This window comes from Wickerhamomyces anomalus (assembly GCF_001661255.1).
Source record: "Wickerhamomyces anomalus NRRL Y-366-8 unplaced genomic scaffold WICANscaffold_1, whole genome shotgun sequence".
NCBI classification, from domain to species: domain Eukaryota; kingdom Fungi; phylum Ascomycota; class Saccharomycetes; order Phaffomycetales; family Wickerhamomycetaceae; genus Hansenula; species Hansenula anomala.
In genome coordinates this window covers 413437-430840 of record NW_017567110.1, presented here as the reverse complement: position 1 = coordinate 430840, position 17404 = coordinate 413437, and the positions used below count along the sequence as shown (strand labels likewise).

General features: G+C 35.7%; 7 protein-coding genes across 7 annotated transcripts; 2 read left to right on the top strand and 5 right to left on the bottom strand.

The window, feature by feature from the left end:
• Positions 1 to 117: 117 nt before the first annotated feature.
• WICANDRAFT_59822 (sedoheptulose-7-phosphate:D-glyceraldehyde-3-phosphate transaldolase TAL1) lies at positions 118 to 1227 on the bottom strand (the record flags this gene model as incomplete). The annotated part of the gene is made up of 2 exons (XM_019182878.1): positions 118 to 1022; positions 1155 to 1227. 2 exons carry the CDS (start codon positions 1225 to 1227, stop codon positions 118 to 120), a joined length of 978 nt encoding a protein of 325 aa, XP_019040949.1.
• Positions 1228 to 2073: 846 nt separating this feature from the next.
• On the top strand, positions 2074 to 2877 carry WICANDRAFT_13266 (DUF1769 domain-containing protein; the record flags this gene model as incomplete). The annotated part of the gene is made up of 1 exon (XM_019180565.1): positions 2074 to 2877. A coding segment is annotated over one exon (804 nt), but the record flags the coding sequence as incomplete, so codon positions are not given.
• A 2244-nt stretch (positions 2878 to 5121) lies between these two features.
• RME1 (Rme1p) lies at positions 5122 to 6366 on the bottom strand (the record flags this gene model as incomplete). The annotated part of the gene is made up of 1 exon (XM_019182877.1): positions 5122 to 6366. One exon carries the CDS (start codon positions 6364 to 6366, stop codon positions 5122 to 5124), a length of 1245 nt encoding a protein of 414 aa, XP_019040947.1.
• Positions 6367 to 8066: 1700 nt separating this feature from the next.
• On the bottom strand, positions 8067 to 9039 carry WICANDRAFT_48744 (peroxiredoxin). The gene has a single exon (XM_019182614.1). The coding sequence runs from the start codon at positions 9026 to 9028 to the stop codon at positions 8345 to 8347; it is 684 nt and encodes a 227-aa protein (XP_019040946.1). The 5' UTR covers positions 9029 to 9039; the 3' UTR covers positions 8067 to 8344.
• Positions 9040 to 9688, top strand: WICANDRAFT_86659 (uncharacterized protein). The gene has a single exon (XM_019186064.1). It carries the CDS (start codon positions 9134 to 9136, stop codon positions 9473 to 9475), a length of 342 nt encoding a protein of 113 aa, XP_019040945.1. The 5' UTR covers positions 9040 to 9133; the 3' UTR covers positions 9476 to 9688.
• Positions 9689 to 9941: 253 nt separating this feature from the next.
• On the bottom strand, positions 9942 to 10712 carry WICANDRAFT_25693 (40S ribosomal protein eS1; the record flags this gene model as incomplete). Its single annotated transcript, XM_019181175.1, has 1 exon — positions 9942 to 10712. One exon carries the CDS (start codon positions 10710 to 10712, stop codon positions 9942 to 9944), a length of 771 nt encoding a protein of 256 aa, XP_019040944.1.
• A 518-nt stretch (positions 10713 to 11230) lies between these two features.
• On the bottom strand, positions 11231 to 12436 carry ILV5 (ketol-acid reductoisomerase; the record flags this gene model as incomplete). Its single annotated transcript, XM_019185314.1, has 1 exon — positions 11231 to 12436. One exon carries the CDS (start codon positions 12434 to 12436, stop codon positions 11231 to 11233), a length of 1206 nt encoding a protein of 401 aa, XP_019040943.1.
• Between the last annotated feature and the right edge of the window lie 4968 nt (positions 12437 to 17404).

Here is a 17404-nt window from a genome sequence, read left to right as displayed (position 1 = left end):
CATTCTACATAACTGTTGAACCAATGTATAAACTCCAATATTAAGTCATAACTAAACCATAAAAATTAACTATATAAGATTTTCCAGAAACTAAATCAATTGAATCAATCAATCACTCTAAGCAGAAACTTTTTCTTCCAAAACTTTAGTTAAAGTAACAGCATCTTCAGCGAATTTTCTGATACCTTCAGCTAATTTTTCAGTAGCCATAGCATCATCGTTTAATAAGAATCTGAAGGTAGCTTCATCATCAACATATGTGACTTTTTCTTCTTTAACGTTAGCAGCATCTTTAGCATCTAAAACTTGAGGAACAGCAGCATCTGAAGTAATCAATTCTTCCAATAATTTTGGAGCAATAGTCAAGAAATCAACACCAGCTAAAGCTTTGATTTCATCAACGTTTCTAAATGAGGCACCCATAACAATGGTGTTGTAACCGAATTTTTTGTAGTAGTTGTAAATTCTTTTAACTGAAACAACACCTGGATCAGTTTCACCAGTGTAAGTTTCACCAGTTTTAGCCTTGTACCAATCCAAGATTCTACCAACGAATGGTGAGATTAAAGTAACTTTAGCTTCAGCACATGCAACAGCTTGGACAAATGAGAATAATAAAGTTAAATTGGTGTGGATACCATAGTTAGCTTCTAATTCTCTAGCAGCTTGAATACCTTCATAAGTAGAAGCGATTTTGATTAAAATTCTTTCTTTTTCAATACCTAAAGATTTGTATAAATCAATGATTTGAATAGCTTTCTTGATGGTACCTTCTTTGTCAAATGATAATCTAGCATCAACTTCAGTAGAAACTCTACCTGGGACAATCTTTAAGATTTCTTTACCGAATTCAACTAATAAACGGTCTAAAGCTAATGAAGCTTTTTCTTCAGTGGTTTTACCATTTTGTTTACCATATTCAACAGCAACATCAATTAATTTAGCGTATTCGGCTTTTTTGGAAGCGGCCAAGATTAATGAAGGGTTGGTTGTGGCATCTTGTGGAGTATATTTGGCAATTGCTGTGAATGGTTGTTAGTATTTGTTCATAAAAAATTATTATCATCAACAAAAAAATCAATTGAATCAAAATGAGATTTCCTCATGATTTTTTTTTGTTGGGCTTGCTTTTTGCCTTTGTATGATTGACTTACATTCAAATTCACCAGTATCAGTGACGACGACTGTACCAGTAGCTTTCAATTGTTCTAATGAGTTGCTTGACATTGTGTGTGTATAATTGTATGGAATTGAGTATCAAAATATCCTTAGTATCCAAATATTCAAAGACGAGAAAGGCAGCAGGCCATGGTCTTCCTTATATATGATCGAATCCTCCATAGCAAATTCACACCTGGTCGACAGTTTTCCGTATTTCGAGGTCTTTCTAGGGCCAGTTCCGGGTAAACCGTGCACATGCCAAAAATTTTGATGCTAATGTTCCGCGAATTCTCAGTAGTTAAGGAGGAATACAGGCCGTGGAAAGGTTGAGAAAGAGCCATGGATAGTGACGTTTGTGAAAATTTAAAGTGTATGGAGTGGTAGGGTCCATGCTGTCCACATATTGTTTAAGTTGGATCAAGTCATGTGTCGAACTCTCTAGAGTCTAGGTTGTTTCTTTTGGTGGTTTAGTGATGCTTAGTGAGATCAAGCTCAAACTCAATATGGGGTCAGCCATCTATTTAGCCTTATGATTAAGTGTCAAATCAATATTGAATCATAGGAACAACTATTCAAAATATCAGAATTACAAATACACCTTGAGGCTTGTCCCCCTATTCTTTCAACCATCCTTGATAAATGAATAGCCTATAACCATTTTATTCCCTTTGACGGTTTTTCCGTTAGGTGACACAATTCTCGCTTATGAAATCATTTTGTATAGGGCCACATCTCATCAGGGCCAGGGACATTAACCATCTGAAAAAACCTGGAGCAATAGTTTTAATTAAGGATTGCTTAAACCGTACTTTCCTTTAGATTCAAGATCCCTATAGTCCAAAACAATAGATTTAAAACAATAAAACAATGTCGTGGTGGAGTGGTTCAAATGATTCAATGCCAAAACACGCTCTTAAAATATCAGCTTCAACTGCATATGATGGAGAATTCAAACTAGTTCCTGTCAATTCTGAGAAACCATTATCATTTCATTCAGAAATTGGTGATATTCAATTATTATTAAGGGTTAAAGATTTTTATGGTTCCAAAGATCATGATAAATCATCAAGTAAAGATTCTGAATATTTCAAATCAAATCCAAATTCCAATATTTCTATTCAAATAAGTTTCACTCCAAACCAAGATGGTATAACTGGTGATAAATTATTATTTGGTAATGATTTTGAATATCCAATTAAAGATTATTTACCTTATGGAACTTCTACCGGATTGAAACTGTTTAAAAACTATGTTGATCCAAGTGTTGATGGTGATTTGTTTGCTGAGAAACCATATCTTTATGGTAAAGCCCTTTCAAGTTTTAATGTCATAAATGATAAATTGAAGCCAAATTCTAACGAAGGTGAGAATCATTTCATAAAAGAAGATTTGGTAAATGATGAACCAACTTCAGATAAATTGTTGATCCCTGTTGAATCAACAGATCGTCAAAAGTTTTTCCAAGATATTAAAAACCTTGAAGGATTTGAATTTAAAAAAGGTCATACATATACTTTTGATTTTTCCTCTGGGTTGGTTAGTTTGAAAAATTCAAACTTTAATATCAAGTTACCAGGTGGATTTGAAGTGAATTTGTCTAATTACTTGAATGAAAAGTTTAATAGTGTGAGATATGTTTTGAAGAAAGGAACAAGTGCTGAATTGGGTGTTGAATTTGGTGAACCAATCTTGATTATTAATTTTGAATTGGTAGATGTGGGAACAGATGAGGAACGGGAGGAGTCAGAGAATGTCACAAAGGAGGAAAAAGACACGGTTGAATAAGGTGTTGAACGCCTCAGGCTTACTAGTATTCGCGTTGGTATACAAATAGACATGGTCTACATTTGAACTGAAAAATAATCGTAAGTTTGTCCTCCTGCAACAATTCAGCGTGACTATAGGTACACTAGAAACAGCAACCTGAATCAGTACACATAACCATCAAGGCTATTTTAGACTGAATGAAGTCTAGAATATGCCTAATTGAGCTTCAAATCAGGAAAATTTGTTGACCAGAAACAGGTCTATGATCATTGATTCTCATGCGACTAGCTGCTGTATGCCCTATTTCTATAGCTTCCAAAGGCTTTCTGTAACCAATGACTTATGCGTTTCTTCAATTGTTTTACTTCAAAACAGTTGTACGTTTCGAACTTTGTATCATCTTGATACAAATGTGCATACAACTATCGTTCGCGAAAAAGACTCTTATGCAGTGTGAAGCGTGCAAGTGCCAACTTTGCAAACTAGCTCACGCATCTGGCAGAAGTTCAAGCACACTCAACTCTGGAAGCAGATTTTAGTGGGAAGTGGGAGAAGCGGATATGGAAGCCCTAGCAGAAGTTGGAAGAAGAATTATTGACGTACAATTCCTTTGAAGTATTTCTATATTTGCGGAGGTTAAGCTGGAGTTGCATTATTGAAAGAACTTGTTAGCTTTAGGTCTGTACTCTGTAGCTGAGAATTTGGTACCATAGATTGGGTATGTGAGGGCCGCAAGCTGTAAATTGGATACACGAGGACTCAAGTACTATCTGCTGGGGTCAAAATGGCTCCTATTTCTTTGATGTAAGCTTTGGAAGTTGCAATATTGTCTAGCTAATGGTTTAATGTTACCTATGAATGTGCTTCAAATACGTGTTACTCGAAGGCCAAAATGATGTTTTATTACATTTGTGAATAGCTAATACTCATGATGCTGATTACAGTCTTAATTAAATCAGCCTGATATTGTTTTGTTTCGGTGTTATTTGATTTACAGATCAGGTTCAGAGTTGAAACTTATAAGGAGTCAAAAGTGAATAGCAGCAGCTTTAGGGCCTTGTACTCCAATCGCTTGTCTATTGGAACGGTTATGGCTTCTAAGTTCTCAAGGTCGACAAATAACGCTTTTCATTCACGTACAGGCCGCTATACACAAGGGTTTTCCACACCATGTAACACTGATCTTCCCAAACGATTAACGATTAGAATAGATATCATAAAGATAACTTATCCAAGGACTGATAGGTTCGTATCGAAGTTCTGATGATTGATCTATGAAAGAAGTGCGCACGTCTAAAAAATTAACGAAGGTTTTAAAGCACATCTATGCATCCAGCTTATGTACATGGAAAACGCATGGCTTGTAAAAAACACAATCTGCACAATTTTGTTTTATCTTGAAACCGTTTACACACGATCAGTACAAAATGAAAGGGAAGGTCAAAGGTCAAAGGGTATGGAGCACTAGTGAGCGTTGTCGATGATTCTTATTGCCTTGTAGCTTCTCAAAGGTAGTCAGCAGGCCGGTACACTAAATTAGCTGGCCGTCATGATTTTAAGTTGAAAGTTTTCAAAAATCAACGTTCCCACCTTTCAATAAATGCTTAATTGTCTTATAAGCGCCTGTTGTTTGAATAAGATTAATGTTTCGACAAAATATAACTTTGAACAATAATGTGGTCGATAACTTTCCTTGGAAATTAAGCTACTTCTGAGTTTATAATATAGAACAAACAGCTATATCAAATGATGTGCTTTAATTTTCTTGCCTCCTTGTCTCAAACTCATAAAGCCTTGGAGAATAGAGAACACAATATAACTGTTTTAAAATTAGGTTGAGTTTCAACTTTTTTAGGATCTGTACAATTGAGTTAACTTTGTATCTTCTGTTTTAGTCGAGATATCCCTTGTTAAAAATTACATCAAACTTGGATTCGAAAATTTCCGGACTTTGAATGGGCTCCACAGATTCCAGAGATACAAACCCTCGCAAAAGCCCTAAATACTGCTACTACTACTGTAAAGTTGAAATGATAATGGCATGTTATTATTAATTATTACTTATGAAAGATTTTGAAAAGATGCAAATTGAAGTTAAAACAAAGGCCATGAAACGAACACCAAAGACAGTCAAACCAAACGAAATATAAAACACCAATCATCAAACACATTAAGACTAGAGAAACCAAACAATCAGTCATCATCTTCAGCATCCTCATCAGATTTCTTTGTTTTCTTTTTCTTCCCCAGTATATCAGTTAAAAATGCAACATCATCAGTTTTATAATGAGTTTTCAATTTATCAATTCTTGTATTGAAACGACTTGTAGGATTCAAATGAACCAATTTTTCATGTCTTTGTTGAGAATCTTTTCTTTTAAACAATCTATCACAGAAATCATACTGACATTTGAATTTTTCTGATGAGATATAACCTTCATGACATTCTGTTTTATCATCAGGATACGTTATAACATAAGCATGTTGAGCTGCACAATGTCTTCTAACTTCAGCTCTTCTTGGTAAACCAATAATAGACCATGGACAATCTTCAAATGGACATTTATGCTGACGTGCAATCTTGTTTTCATCAATATGTTTGGCTAGATCAATCAATTCTTTAAACATTTCTGAACAATGTGTACATTTATAAATACCTTTCTTCTTCTTTTGTGAAATTTTGTTCCAAATTCCTTTATTTGCCATTAATTGTTCAGCGATTGGCTTTGCACTTTCATCATATTTATATTTAGGAGTACGCACTCTTTTCTTTCTTTCAGCTTTCCTCTTTTTAATTATTGCAGAACCTGGAGTCATTGGTGATGCTGTCACTGAAGATAATGTTGATGTTGCTGGGTTAGATAGAGGGGTTGACGGTATCTCTGATGTAATAACTTGTGGATATATTTCTTGAGAGGCAAATAAACCTTGGAAGGATGCATTGGAATGGTCATCAGTTGCAGGTGTTAATTGGAAATCTTCAGTTCTTTTCATAACTCTTGAAAAAGTTGATAAATCATCACCTTCATAGTTGATGTTTTTCCAATCATATGATAATGGTTCAATTGGTGTCAGCACTGGGTTGAAAAAATATTCAGCATTGTTTGGTTTTGATTTACGTTGTTGTACTAGACTGGATGTTTTCAGTTCTTTCTCACCCAAGATATCTGGTGAAGGTAACCCATTTTGTTTCGTAAAACTTGGTGTAGTTGAATCTAAATCATCTTCACCAAATGAGTTGAAAGAGTGAAGGCTGCTTGGAGAGGAGGTATCATATTCTTGTTTGGTTATTGGGTCAAAATCTTTGTATTGGAAGTTTTCTCTTGCACTATCAACTAGATACTGAAGTTTAACATCAAAGTTGTCTCCCCATTGCTCAGTGGCTTGTGATTCAAAATGTGAAACGTTTGGTGAAACGAAGGAATGGACACTGTTCATCTTGTGCTATATCATTAACAATAAGTTTAGGTGACTAGTTGTTTGTTTGGTGGTTTAGGGAAAAAGGTGGTAGTTGATTCACTTTTATACAAGCCCAAACGGGTTTTAACAAATTTATCTCAATTTTCTTTTCACTCCAGCTCCTGCCTGATGTCTAACTCCTCGGCAGCAGGCCACTGCAAGAGGGATAACACGATTATACCTACAGAACTGGCTCCCTATACAAATTGGTCGTAAATCGAAAGCCTTTCAGCTTTTAAAGCTCGTCGTTTCTGCAGGATCTGTTTCAAGTTTGACAAAATCACATCACTTTTGCAAACAACTGGCTTCTTTTCTGGTTTCCAAATTGCGTTTAGTCACATCTGACGTGCATATAAGATGCACTACAGTTTCTTTTCTGAGATGCAAATATGTAGCTTCCACTTTGGTCCTGTACATTTTCACATCTATTGTTTCATGATGTGACAACTTACAAATTAAAACGTACAAGTCCAACTTTCACAGGTTGGAAAGGTTTTCACCTGTATACAACAAGCAGCTAACCGTTCCCATATGGGTCTTAAAATTACACTCAGTGCTTAAAGTGAAGTGAATACACCGAGCTCCCCCTTGAATCTCATCTGTATGATGCGGATGTATACGTGATACAATTGATCCTTTGGTCGCAAGTTGCCTAGTACAAAACGACTTTCAATCTCGAAACCTGTTTTTGGTTGAGAACAAGATAAAGTGAAGATGGTTGGAGATCGAATTACTTTAATTGCTTTTGTGAATCAAATGACTGTTAGATCTGAGTCGGTTCAGAGCCTAATTATCTGCTGTAGCTGGTTCACCCAACCAGCTCTTCAACTTCCATCACAAAATAATTAATTCAAGGGGGTCGCCGTGTACAAAAATATTATTCCCACAACTGAATATATCCTTCAATATCCGGTGTGTTGTAAACTGTGGACCATACAGATGTACACTGGCTGGAGTCTTGTATGTTGCCTAGTTGAAAGATCAACTAAAGCAAGGAAAGATTACTCAGCCAATCGTTCTTTATCTTAATCTGTCAGGACATCTGTGGCTTAAGCTCACGACGTGGTTGCTTTCTATCATCAAGCTGATTCTTAAGCAAGAACTGACAGATCATAGATAAGCGTTCATGAACCAATCCAAAACTGGAGTCCATATGCCCTAATGATATATACATGTTTAAATGACTTGAAGGATAAAAGCGGCCAAAGTCAGTGTGAGAAACACGAAGTACTGATTTGATAGAAGTGTCGGTTGAAAAAGCTCAATATTCTAGAAGAATGATTAGCGAGGCTCATAATGACTAGAAGCTCCAACTCCACGTTGAAAAGCCTTGCTCTCAAGGTCTTAGCTATTCCAATGGATTCGAGAGCTCAACTAATCTTAATGGACTATGACTATGGACCAAGTTGCAAGAAAACAATAGCTAGCTGGGAGTTAGCCGGCACTCAAATAATATAGAAGCAGAGCCAAGTATATCAAGTGACTAAGCGCAGCAGTTTGTAACTTGTAACATGGTTCTGTGCTGCTTTCAAAAAGTTTCGACTAACAAAAAACTGCGGCTTTCCTATTGAAACACAATTCGACACTCTATAGTCTATAGATATAATTCCCTCCATCTACTACTATAGTAGTATCATCCCATGAGATCAATGTACTGTCTTTTATAAGTTGGGCGTCAGCTCAAATATGTTACTACACCAGCTGATTACACTAATGTACTTTGCAGTAATCACTTTGACATGATGCACTGTTAAAGCCAAAGGTTAACTTCTTTTCAGCTACGTTAATTTCTACAACTCTAATACCTTTCAAATTCGTATTGGGAAACCACCACATCATTATTAACTCTATGTACCTGAACAACATCAATGTCATTAAACTTTTGAATTTTGGACCTATAAAAAGCCGACGTCAATACAACCAGTGTATATTTTGACTATAATTTAAAGCCGGCTAGTTATTTTTGATCAACAGCTAATGGGGTCAAACGTAAGTATGGTTTGACAATTCTGAATTTAGGGAACAAAGTCTTAGCTTCATCATTTGAAACTGATGGATGAACAATAACATCATCACCTGGAACCCAGTTGATTGGAGTAGTAATTCTGTTTTTGTCACCTAATTGTAAAGAGTCAACAACTCTTAAAACTTCAGCAGTGTTTCTACCAGTTGAAGCTGGGTATGAAAGAATTAAACGGATAGATTTTTTTGGATCAATGATGAAAACTGATCTGATAGTGAATTGAACACCTTTGTTATCAACATTGGTGGCATCTTGATAATCAATCATATCATATTTATAAGCAATTTCTCTTTTTGGATCAGCAATGATTGGGAATTTCAAGTTTGAACCGGTGATTTCATCAATATCTTTGATCCATGATTTATGAGATTCAGTACCGTTAGCTGATAAACCAATTAATTTGACACCTCTCTTTTCAAATTCTGGTTGTAATTTAGCAAAAGCACCTAATTCAGTGGTACAGACTGGAGTGAAATCATCTGGATGTGAGAATAAGACAACCCAGTTATCACCAGCAAAGTCATAAAAGTCAATTGGACCATTTGAAGTGTCAGCTTGGAAGTTTGGTGCTGTTGAACCTAATCTTAAGGTGTTACCATCTGGTTTTGGAATAGACATTTTTGGAATATGAAGTAAGTAATATTTGACTCAATTGAGATGTATCGAACTTCAAAAAGATTTATTCAAGAATTAATGTAAGAAGTGGAAAAGGGTTCTTTATAAATGCCAATCGAGTTCAAAGAATCAACATCTCATGTTTTAGTTTCGTTTGCATTATTTCCACCAAAATTGAAGTCATATCACGTGAAATTGAGGCTGGTGAAAGTGGTTGTACCCACAACGGACCTCGACAACAGCCACAGGTTGACATCTGGGTGGGCTAGTGCAACATCAACACTTTGGGAATTGTATGAGAGTACAAGAGAATTGTGGTTAAAGGACCAAGTTATAAGGGTTTTGGTTGATGCTTGCGATATTGGTGATGGCTCGTTCATATATTCTTGGTCGCGAAGTATCAATAGGAACAGAACTAATACACTAGTTCTCTCAATTTTCAACAGCTAAATGACTGAAGCCCTAAGCAAAGGCCGAGATCTATTCATTATTGTGCAATTTTGTAGGTCTATTATATTAGGAAAGCTAAGTTTGAAGAATGTTTAATTAGTTGAAGCTCATGAAACTTTAGGTAAGCCATGTGTTTCGACTTTTAAAGCAGAAGCTCATAGATGATATAGCTGATAACCATTAGAACAATTAGCTTCTTTTCAAACACAAAAACTACATCAGCACTTATTATACCTTCATGACATTTCATTCTTTGTTATACAAAATAATTGTATCACTCGGTTCAGGATCAAAATCTTTTCTCTTATGAGTAATATATCATCACATTAACTAATAAATACAAATCATTCAAAAAAAAAATTAAACTTAAACCATTTTAATTCCCTCTTTCCATATATATATGCAATCTTATCTTACAAAACACAAAACTATTAACCAACCAAATTAAACAATTAAAAAAATCAACTTAGACAGTTTCTAAAATTTCATCTTTGAAACCACCAGCAACTTTTTTACCTTTTTCTTCAGATGAAGCTTCACCGTGTAAAGCTAATAATGAACCTAAATCAAATTTTGGTTGTTTTAATAATTTAACTTTTCTGATGTGAACGTTTTGTAGTGGGAAAATACCTTTGGTAGCTTTTTCCATTTCACGACCAATAACTTCTGGAATCAATTTTGAAGTTAATTGAGCTAAAGTGGAGTTTTGAACTTCTTTGGTGATGATGTTAACCATTTCTTTTCTGATAGCTCTGATGTGAGATGATTGAGCATAAGTAGTTTTTTTGATTTGGTTAGCTTGACGTTTGGTGAAGGCAATACCGAAAACTCTGATAACGTAGTCATCTGAAGTTTTAACAGTAACATTGGCTTCAATCAAAGTTTGCCATTTTCTAACTAATGATCTTAATTTATCTGAAGTGAAGTCCATACCGTGGAAGTTGGTCAACAAGTTTTTACCTTGAACTTCATCAACTCTTAATTTAACATTTCTGAAAGAGTAATCTTCTGAACCTTGTAAATCAGCTAATGAAACTTCAACAACACGACCTTTTAAAGCGTCAGCAGCGTTTTTCAAACCAGTTGATTTGTTGACTAAAGTTTTACCAACGTTTCTGTTTTCGAAAGTTGATGGAGCTTTGATATCAAACCATTCTTTTCTGGTGAATGGATCAACAACTCTCTTCTTAAGACCTTTTTTACCTTTACTCAATCTTTTGTTTTTACCAACAGCCATATTGTATTGATTTTTCTTCTCTTCTCTAACAAAATTGTCTTTTCCATAGCAAAAAGCCTTTTCAATATTTTTTTTCACATAGTTTTTCAGGTCGTGTGGCGCCAACCGAGAGTACAGCCGGACACCAATTTGATTAGGGCTTCTTTGGTTTTCGCGAACCGGTCACAGTCACAAGAAAACGGAAGGGACACTACTTTTATCACCTTGATCAGATGAGATCAGATGAGATCCAAAGAATGGATGGTGTTGATGGTGATTGAATTCAAGCTACAGCTTTTATTAATACAAACTAAACTTGTATATTTTTATCTGAACTTGTCTTTTCATTAAACAATGTTCATGCAATTAACCTAATTCCCAAAAAACAATAAATATATATAAAAAAAAGTAAAAAACAAACGTTAAAACGACATCAAGTCATTCAATGACCATTATGATATAAACAATTAACAATTTTTGTGTAATATTAACAAAGTGAAAACGAAGTGAAGTAATGAAATTGCTCACAAGACAACAACTTAGTTGTTTTCTGGACGTAATTTTCTAACTTCTTTACCAACTTTCCAGATTTCCATACCTCTGATAACTTTTAATTCTTCTTCTAATTTCTCTCTGTAATCAACTTGAGAGTTGAATTCTAAAGAACGTTTAGTTTCAGAACCATTTCTAACAGATTCGTATAAATCATTGAAGACTGGTTTCAAAGCATCTTTGAAAACTGGGTACCAATCTAAAGCACCACGTCTAGCAGTAGTGGAACAAGCATCATACATGTAATCCATACCGTATTTACCAATCAATGGGTATAATGATTGAGTAGCTTCTTCAACGGTTTCATTGAAAGCTTCTGATGGAGAGTGACCATTTTCTCTTAAAACTTCATATTGAGCTAAGAACATACCATGGATACCACCCATTAAACAACCACGTTCACCATATAAATCTGAGTTAACTTCTTTTTCAAAAGTGGTTTGGTAAACGTAACCAGAACCAACGGCAACAGCTAAAGCTTGAGCTTTTTCATGAGCATTACCGGTAACATCATTCCAGACAGCGTATGATGAGTTGATACCACGACCTTCTTTGAATAAAGTTCTAACAGTTCTACCTGAACCTTTTGGAGCAACTAAGATAACATCAACGTTTTTTGGGGTTTCAACGTGAGTTAGATCTTTGAAAACTGGGGAGAAACCATGGGAGAAGTATAAAGTTTTACCTTCAGTGATCAATGGTTTGATTGTTGACCAAGTTTCAGATTGAGCAGCATCTGATAACAAGTTCATGATGTAAGTACCTTTTTCGATGGCTTCTTCGACAGCGAATAAGTTGACACCTGGTTGCCATCCATCTTCAATGGCAGCTTTCCATGAAGCACCGTTTTTTCTAACACCGATGATAACGTTTAAACCGTTATCTCTCAAGTTTAAACCTTGACCATAACCTTGAGAACCGTAACCGATTAAAGCTAAAGTATCATCTTTGAAGTATTCTAATAATTTTTCTCTTGGCCAGTCAGCACGTTCGTAAACGGTTTCTTCAACACCGCCAAAGTTGATTTGTTTTAAACCTCTTTGTTGAACAATTGAAGCACCTGAAGTTCTAGCAACAGTTGGACGAGCAGCAGCGTTAACTAAAGCTGATAAAGCTCTTTTTTGAGTTTGGGAAGCAATGGCTTTTGAACCAGCAATACGAGCAAGACGGATTGAGTTTGATCTGAATGACATTTTTATATGAAAAATTGTTTTCTTGTTGAGTATAAAAGAAGAAAGAATTGAAAAGGGGAGAAATCAATCAATTTTTATACCTTGTGGATCCACTAGTTAATTCTGAGTCAACGTTGAACTGAAAAATTTATTTCAGCTACCCTGTGGCCGGTACACACCACAATATAGGCCCGGTCAACGGAGCGAACACAGGCCAAACAGATCAGGGCCGTGCACTGTGAAGATTAGGCTACGAGAAGAGTCATATTTCATGGGGTAGGCTACATAGCAATGGGTATAGCCAATGGTAGTAGAGTCATTGGTAAGTTTGAGAGATCAATTGCATTTGTTCTTTAAATCAATGCCCTAAATTGAAGTATTCATCCTCCCAAAAATTTTTCATCTGGTGGATAATTCTGGAAAGTTTGGTAAGGGACACACTAGCGAAGCTGCTGTCAAAAAGTTTCGGTGATGCTTCGACGATATTTTGATGATGATTTGATTGAGTTTGCCTTGGATTTCATATTGTAAGCGTCACCGGTGAAGATGATATCAAGTTTATCATATCATACAGTCATTACAGGGCCTGCTTCGAGGATGATAGATGATAGTGATGAATCATTGTGATCTTGATCTTGATCGATCATCAGTCATTGATGCCGAAAATAGATCAAGCACTTATCGATTCACTATCGACCTTGGAAAGTGGTTAACCTTTGGAATCAAGCTATTGGGCTGCTATTTAAGGCTATGATGGGTGACTGTTAGCTTTGTTATAGTAACTTTTTGCTGAACTAATGATGTTTATTGGATTGTTTTGATGTATTGATGTTGATAAACCTCATCAATTGAGGGTTTGTGTTATCGGTTAATCGCGCTTTTGATGCTGTTTGGTAATGGATAGTAGATACTGATGAGTATTACAGCCCAAAATCAAACTTAATACTTTCAAAAGATGAATTCTTTATGAATACTCGACACTACCAACCCACGGAGGTATGTACACAATCAGTACAGAGGAAAACAAGATAGATACGTTGATATTAAAGTGTCAATTGGATAATATGGGGACGGCCAAAAAGCTGAAACTTTGTTTCTTGTTGTGCTCTCATTATTTTGGTTTCAAACTTGAATTATAGCAGGAACTATAACTTAATGTTTGGATTGTTGTTTGACGGTATACTACTAAGACCAGATGATTCCACCAGATGATTTGACAACTTCCTGATGGTGAATAAATTGATATTTATTTGAAAATTGAAACTACTATAACTATTTACACTTCAAGAAGGACAGTGCTGCTAATGCTCAATCACTCAGCTTAGTTTATATTGTGATAGCTGTTATCGATCAGTCTCAAGCAGGCTCTGTGAAAATATAATAGCGGACTGAGGAAGTGTTATCAATTCAATAGAGCAAAGCAAAACAGGCTTGTTAAAGTTTTTATGTCTCTTTTGTTTTCATTATTGGTCTGTGAATAACATCGTGTATCCAGCTTCTCAGATATCACTTACAGCTGTTTGACATTTGAAACATTTGCAACTAGAGAATCTCATTAAGCTTTCAATAATTAAACAACGATTAACAAAGCGTTATAATTCGCTTGTTAATCAGAAACATCCAGGCTCATCACGATGTGCACTAGTGTCTAGTGTCAAAGCAAAACTCTAATTAACATCCCTTGTATAGGAACGAGCTAATTGCAGTTCTATTTTTCAAGTCTAGCTTTAGGAAAGTGAACTGATCATGTCACTTTGTGACTGGACCCTGCATTTGTTTACAACTGAGTGGTAAAATCTTGTTCTTGTAAAAGACTAGATATAAAAAGATCTTTTAGAGTACACCATCAAGATGAAGATCAGTATTTGAACTGTCAAAGCACAGCACCCCTACCCGTCGTATTTTTGTGGGAGCTGGATCTGTGTACAGTACAGTTAACGTTTAAGCTCAGTATCAGTCTTTTCTCAACGGGAGTTGTAGTTTACAATGCTTTCAAGCTTAAACTTATAGCTCAAGAGTCAGAATATTACTAGTATATCATGAGCTCCCCTTTAGTATGTTATGAATTTAGTCAATCAATATCGTGTACATCCACAGCTCATGCTCTGACAGAAATCATTGTTGCTTATTATTCGGTAACAGAAGTTACAGTATCGGCCAACTTTAGTAGATGTAGATCAAATCTTAAGACTATTGTACTAGGTTACATCAATAATAGACATGAGCTCAAAGAGAGCACAACGAGTTTACTTTTCAGAAGTTAAAGGATCGAACTAGATATCCACTAGATCTAACTTTTTGATAAATATCAGTGAGGAACTGATTCTTCTCTTTAAAAATCATGTTAATTATTCCCAAATCTGTACAAGTCCGTTGTCAAATTTTCCAATATGGGCATGACCTGGACCCATGAACCCAGTAAAATGACGGGGTCCTTCTCTTTGGAACAATGCCAGGAAAACATCAGCGTAGAACAATTTCAATTCTTATTGACGTCCCTGATGGAATAGACCGAGCTGCTTTATCCATGCGATTAATTGCTTCATATTTAGTTCTAGTAATATTGTTATATCAATAGCTCTTCAGCAGCTTGAAAATCATTATATTATACTTCACCGCTACTATCCAAATTATTATGAAATTCGATCAAAGCTTGGTTATATATATACCCATAGCTAGTGTATTGAAAAAACACATCAATCTCATGAAACAGCTTTATATATTATATACCCAGTTCGACATGAGCGATGATATTGTAGCTTCTTGAGACTAGAACACAACAAGCTGCTAGTCATTTCGATAATTGAACCTTATAAGCTAATCTAAACGAAAATCATTAATTAAAGTACATAGAGTAATAAGGTCTCAATTGTTTCTATCATCCAAAACTGTTGAAATTGTGCACTTTTCATATAACCGAGCCTCCATCTCAAAATAGGGTTTGTTTGGTGTCTTCTATTTTATGCATAAATATGTAATTACTTGCAGAAGATCTTCAGATTGCCGTGGTGAAAGATTGAAAAAGAAACCTTTCAGATGCACAAGAGCTTTTCGAGTTTCCAAAAGTTGAAAGGAAAAGATGAAAATTCCTAGGCTGGAGGAGGAATTTCCTCAGCCTAAAATCTAGAGAGCTCAAGTGAAGATTCCTTCCCTAGGCAAAGGCCAACTCCGTTCCAAATCTACACCAGCGTAGCAGCTCCTTTACAAACGAGTTTCTCTGGTGTCTCAGATTTATCCAAAGAAAAGTTCAAATTTCACAGTAGAGGCCCGAGGGCAGCGATTTCCAGTATACTTTTTGATCTAGATACAATCAGTTTATGAAAGCACTAGAGTCAGGTTATTGACATTCAACCAGTTTATGGTTCCTGAATTCCTTCTGCTCAAATCCAACGACGAGGAGCTCTCAGCCTAAAAAAAATTGGTTCCTTGGAACTCAATTCTCGCTATCAGTGCTCCAAGGGTTTAGACGGAAGGTTTACTTTTCCCCAGGCAGGAGGCTCGGTACTGCACTTACATCCGGGCAGAGGTTAGTCTTTTGGCAGCTGGAACTCTAAAGCTAATCAATAGATTTGACGTTCGCTTGTTCAAAGACGCCAAAACTCACAATCTCTCAATTGAGGTATTCCTTTCAAGCCAATTCATCTTTTTATACAATTGCCAACATTCTAGAGATTCGAGAACACTTCCGTTTTAATTACCTGAATTTTGAACAGCTTGTTGACGTTCTCTATGGACCAAAAGTTCGATTTTATTATTTAATTATGCGGGCTCTACCAGTACCCAAACTTTTTGACGACATTTTTTTTGGTTGGTTTTATCTCTGTATGGCTACTTTTTGATGAGTGTAAGATTTCATGACAAAGTATGGTTTTTCATATTGATGAAGAGCTCCACTATTGTGGTTCATATGAAGTAACGCATCGATGCGGCCCTGTCTTCTCGTACAATGAACCACAGGAATGATCATTGCCTATAGATTACTCAGATGGCCTTGATGCTGAATTCTCACCACAAGTTGCAATTCTTCTGAAAAGAGACAAAGCAAATGTCCCTTTCTGGTGATTTTATGAAGTGCAGTTGAATTGCACATCTCGATGCATACGGAAGAACTTTAGATAGTTGGGTTTCCTGGGCTTACACAAACCATTTTCACATACAGAGATCCTCGAGAACACACATTTTGAACTGAATTTCAACATGATGCTGAACGCTGAACAATCTTGCTGTAATTGGAGAAGTGTTTCCTATTTTTAATACCCGTGTGATTTCGAAGACATGAGATATAAATACTTTCACATATCCCTTTCCTTGGTGCATTGATCAATTCATCAACAATACCATTCTACTTTCATTTGATACCCAGTACAATAAAGGATGAGGTTCCTTACATCAACTTTATTCTGCTTGTCAGTTATAGTCAACTTAGCCCTTGGTGCTTGGTCCACTGATGACATCTCAGACTATAAACCAGATATTGATTACACAACCCATAATAAAGGTTATCCTGGTATTATTGAAGCTAAGATCACTCATGTTGAATGGGTTGAAGATTTAACTTATGATTTTACATTACACTTTAAGATTGAGCCTTGGTATGACTATGAAAATACACCAGGTTTGAAGATCATTAGACCAGTCAACTACTTCTTAATTGATCATAACAATGGTGTTCGTTTAATTGACGATCCAAATGATTTCACTTTGGTTTTCAGAGCTCAAGGTACGAGAGATGGTTGTATTGTTTGGGTTCCAGTTATTTCATTCCAATACGATTGGAGAGGACAATCTTTTGATTATATTTCCTCTGATCAATCTATGCAAGGTGATTATCCATTCCAATATTTCCCATATCATTTAGATGGTTCATGTCTTCCACAAACAAGTTCAGAAGTAACTTCATATGAAGGCATTCAAATTCCAACTATTGGTTTTACTCCAACAAGAGCACCTGAGGTTGTCAACCCATCATTTACCATCATTACTCCATCA

Bases quoted from the DNA above. Each gene is read 5' to 3' on its own strand.
- WICANDRAFT_48744 (XM_019182614.1), bottom strand. From the start codon at position 9,028: ATGTCTATTCCAAAACCAGATGGTAACACCTTAAGATTAGGTTCAACA.
- WICANDRAFT_86659 (XM_019186064.1), top strand. From the start codon at position 9,134: ATGCCAATCGAGTTCAAAGAATCAACATCTCATGTTTTAGTTTCGTTT.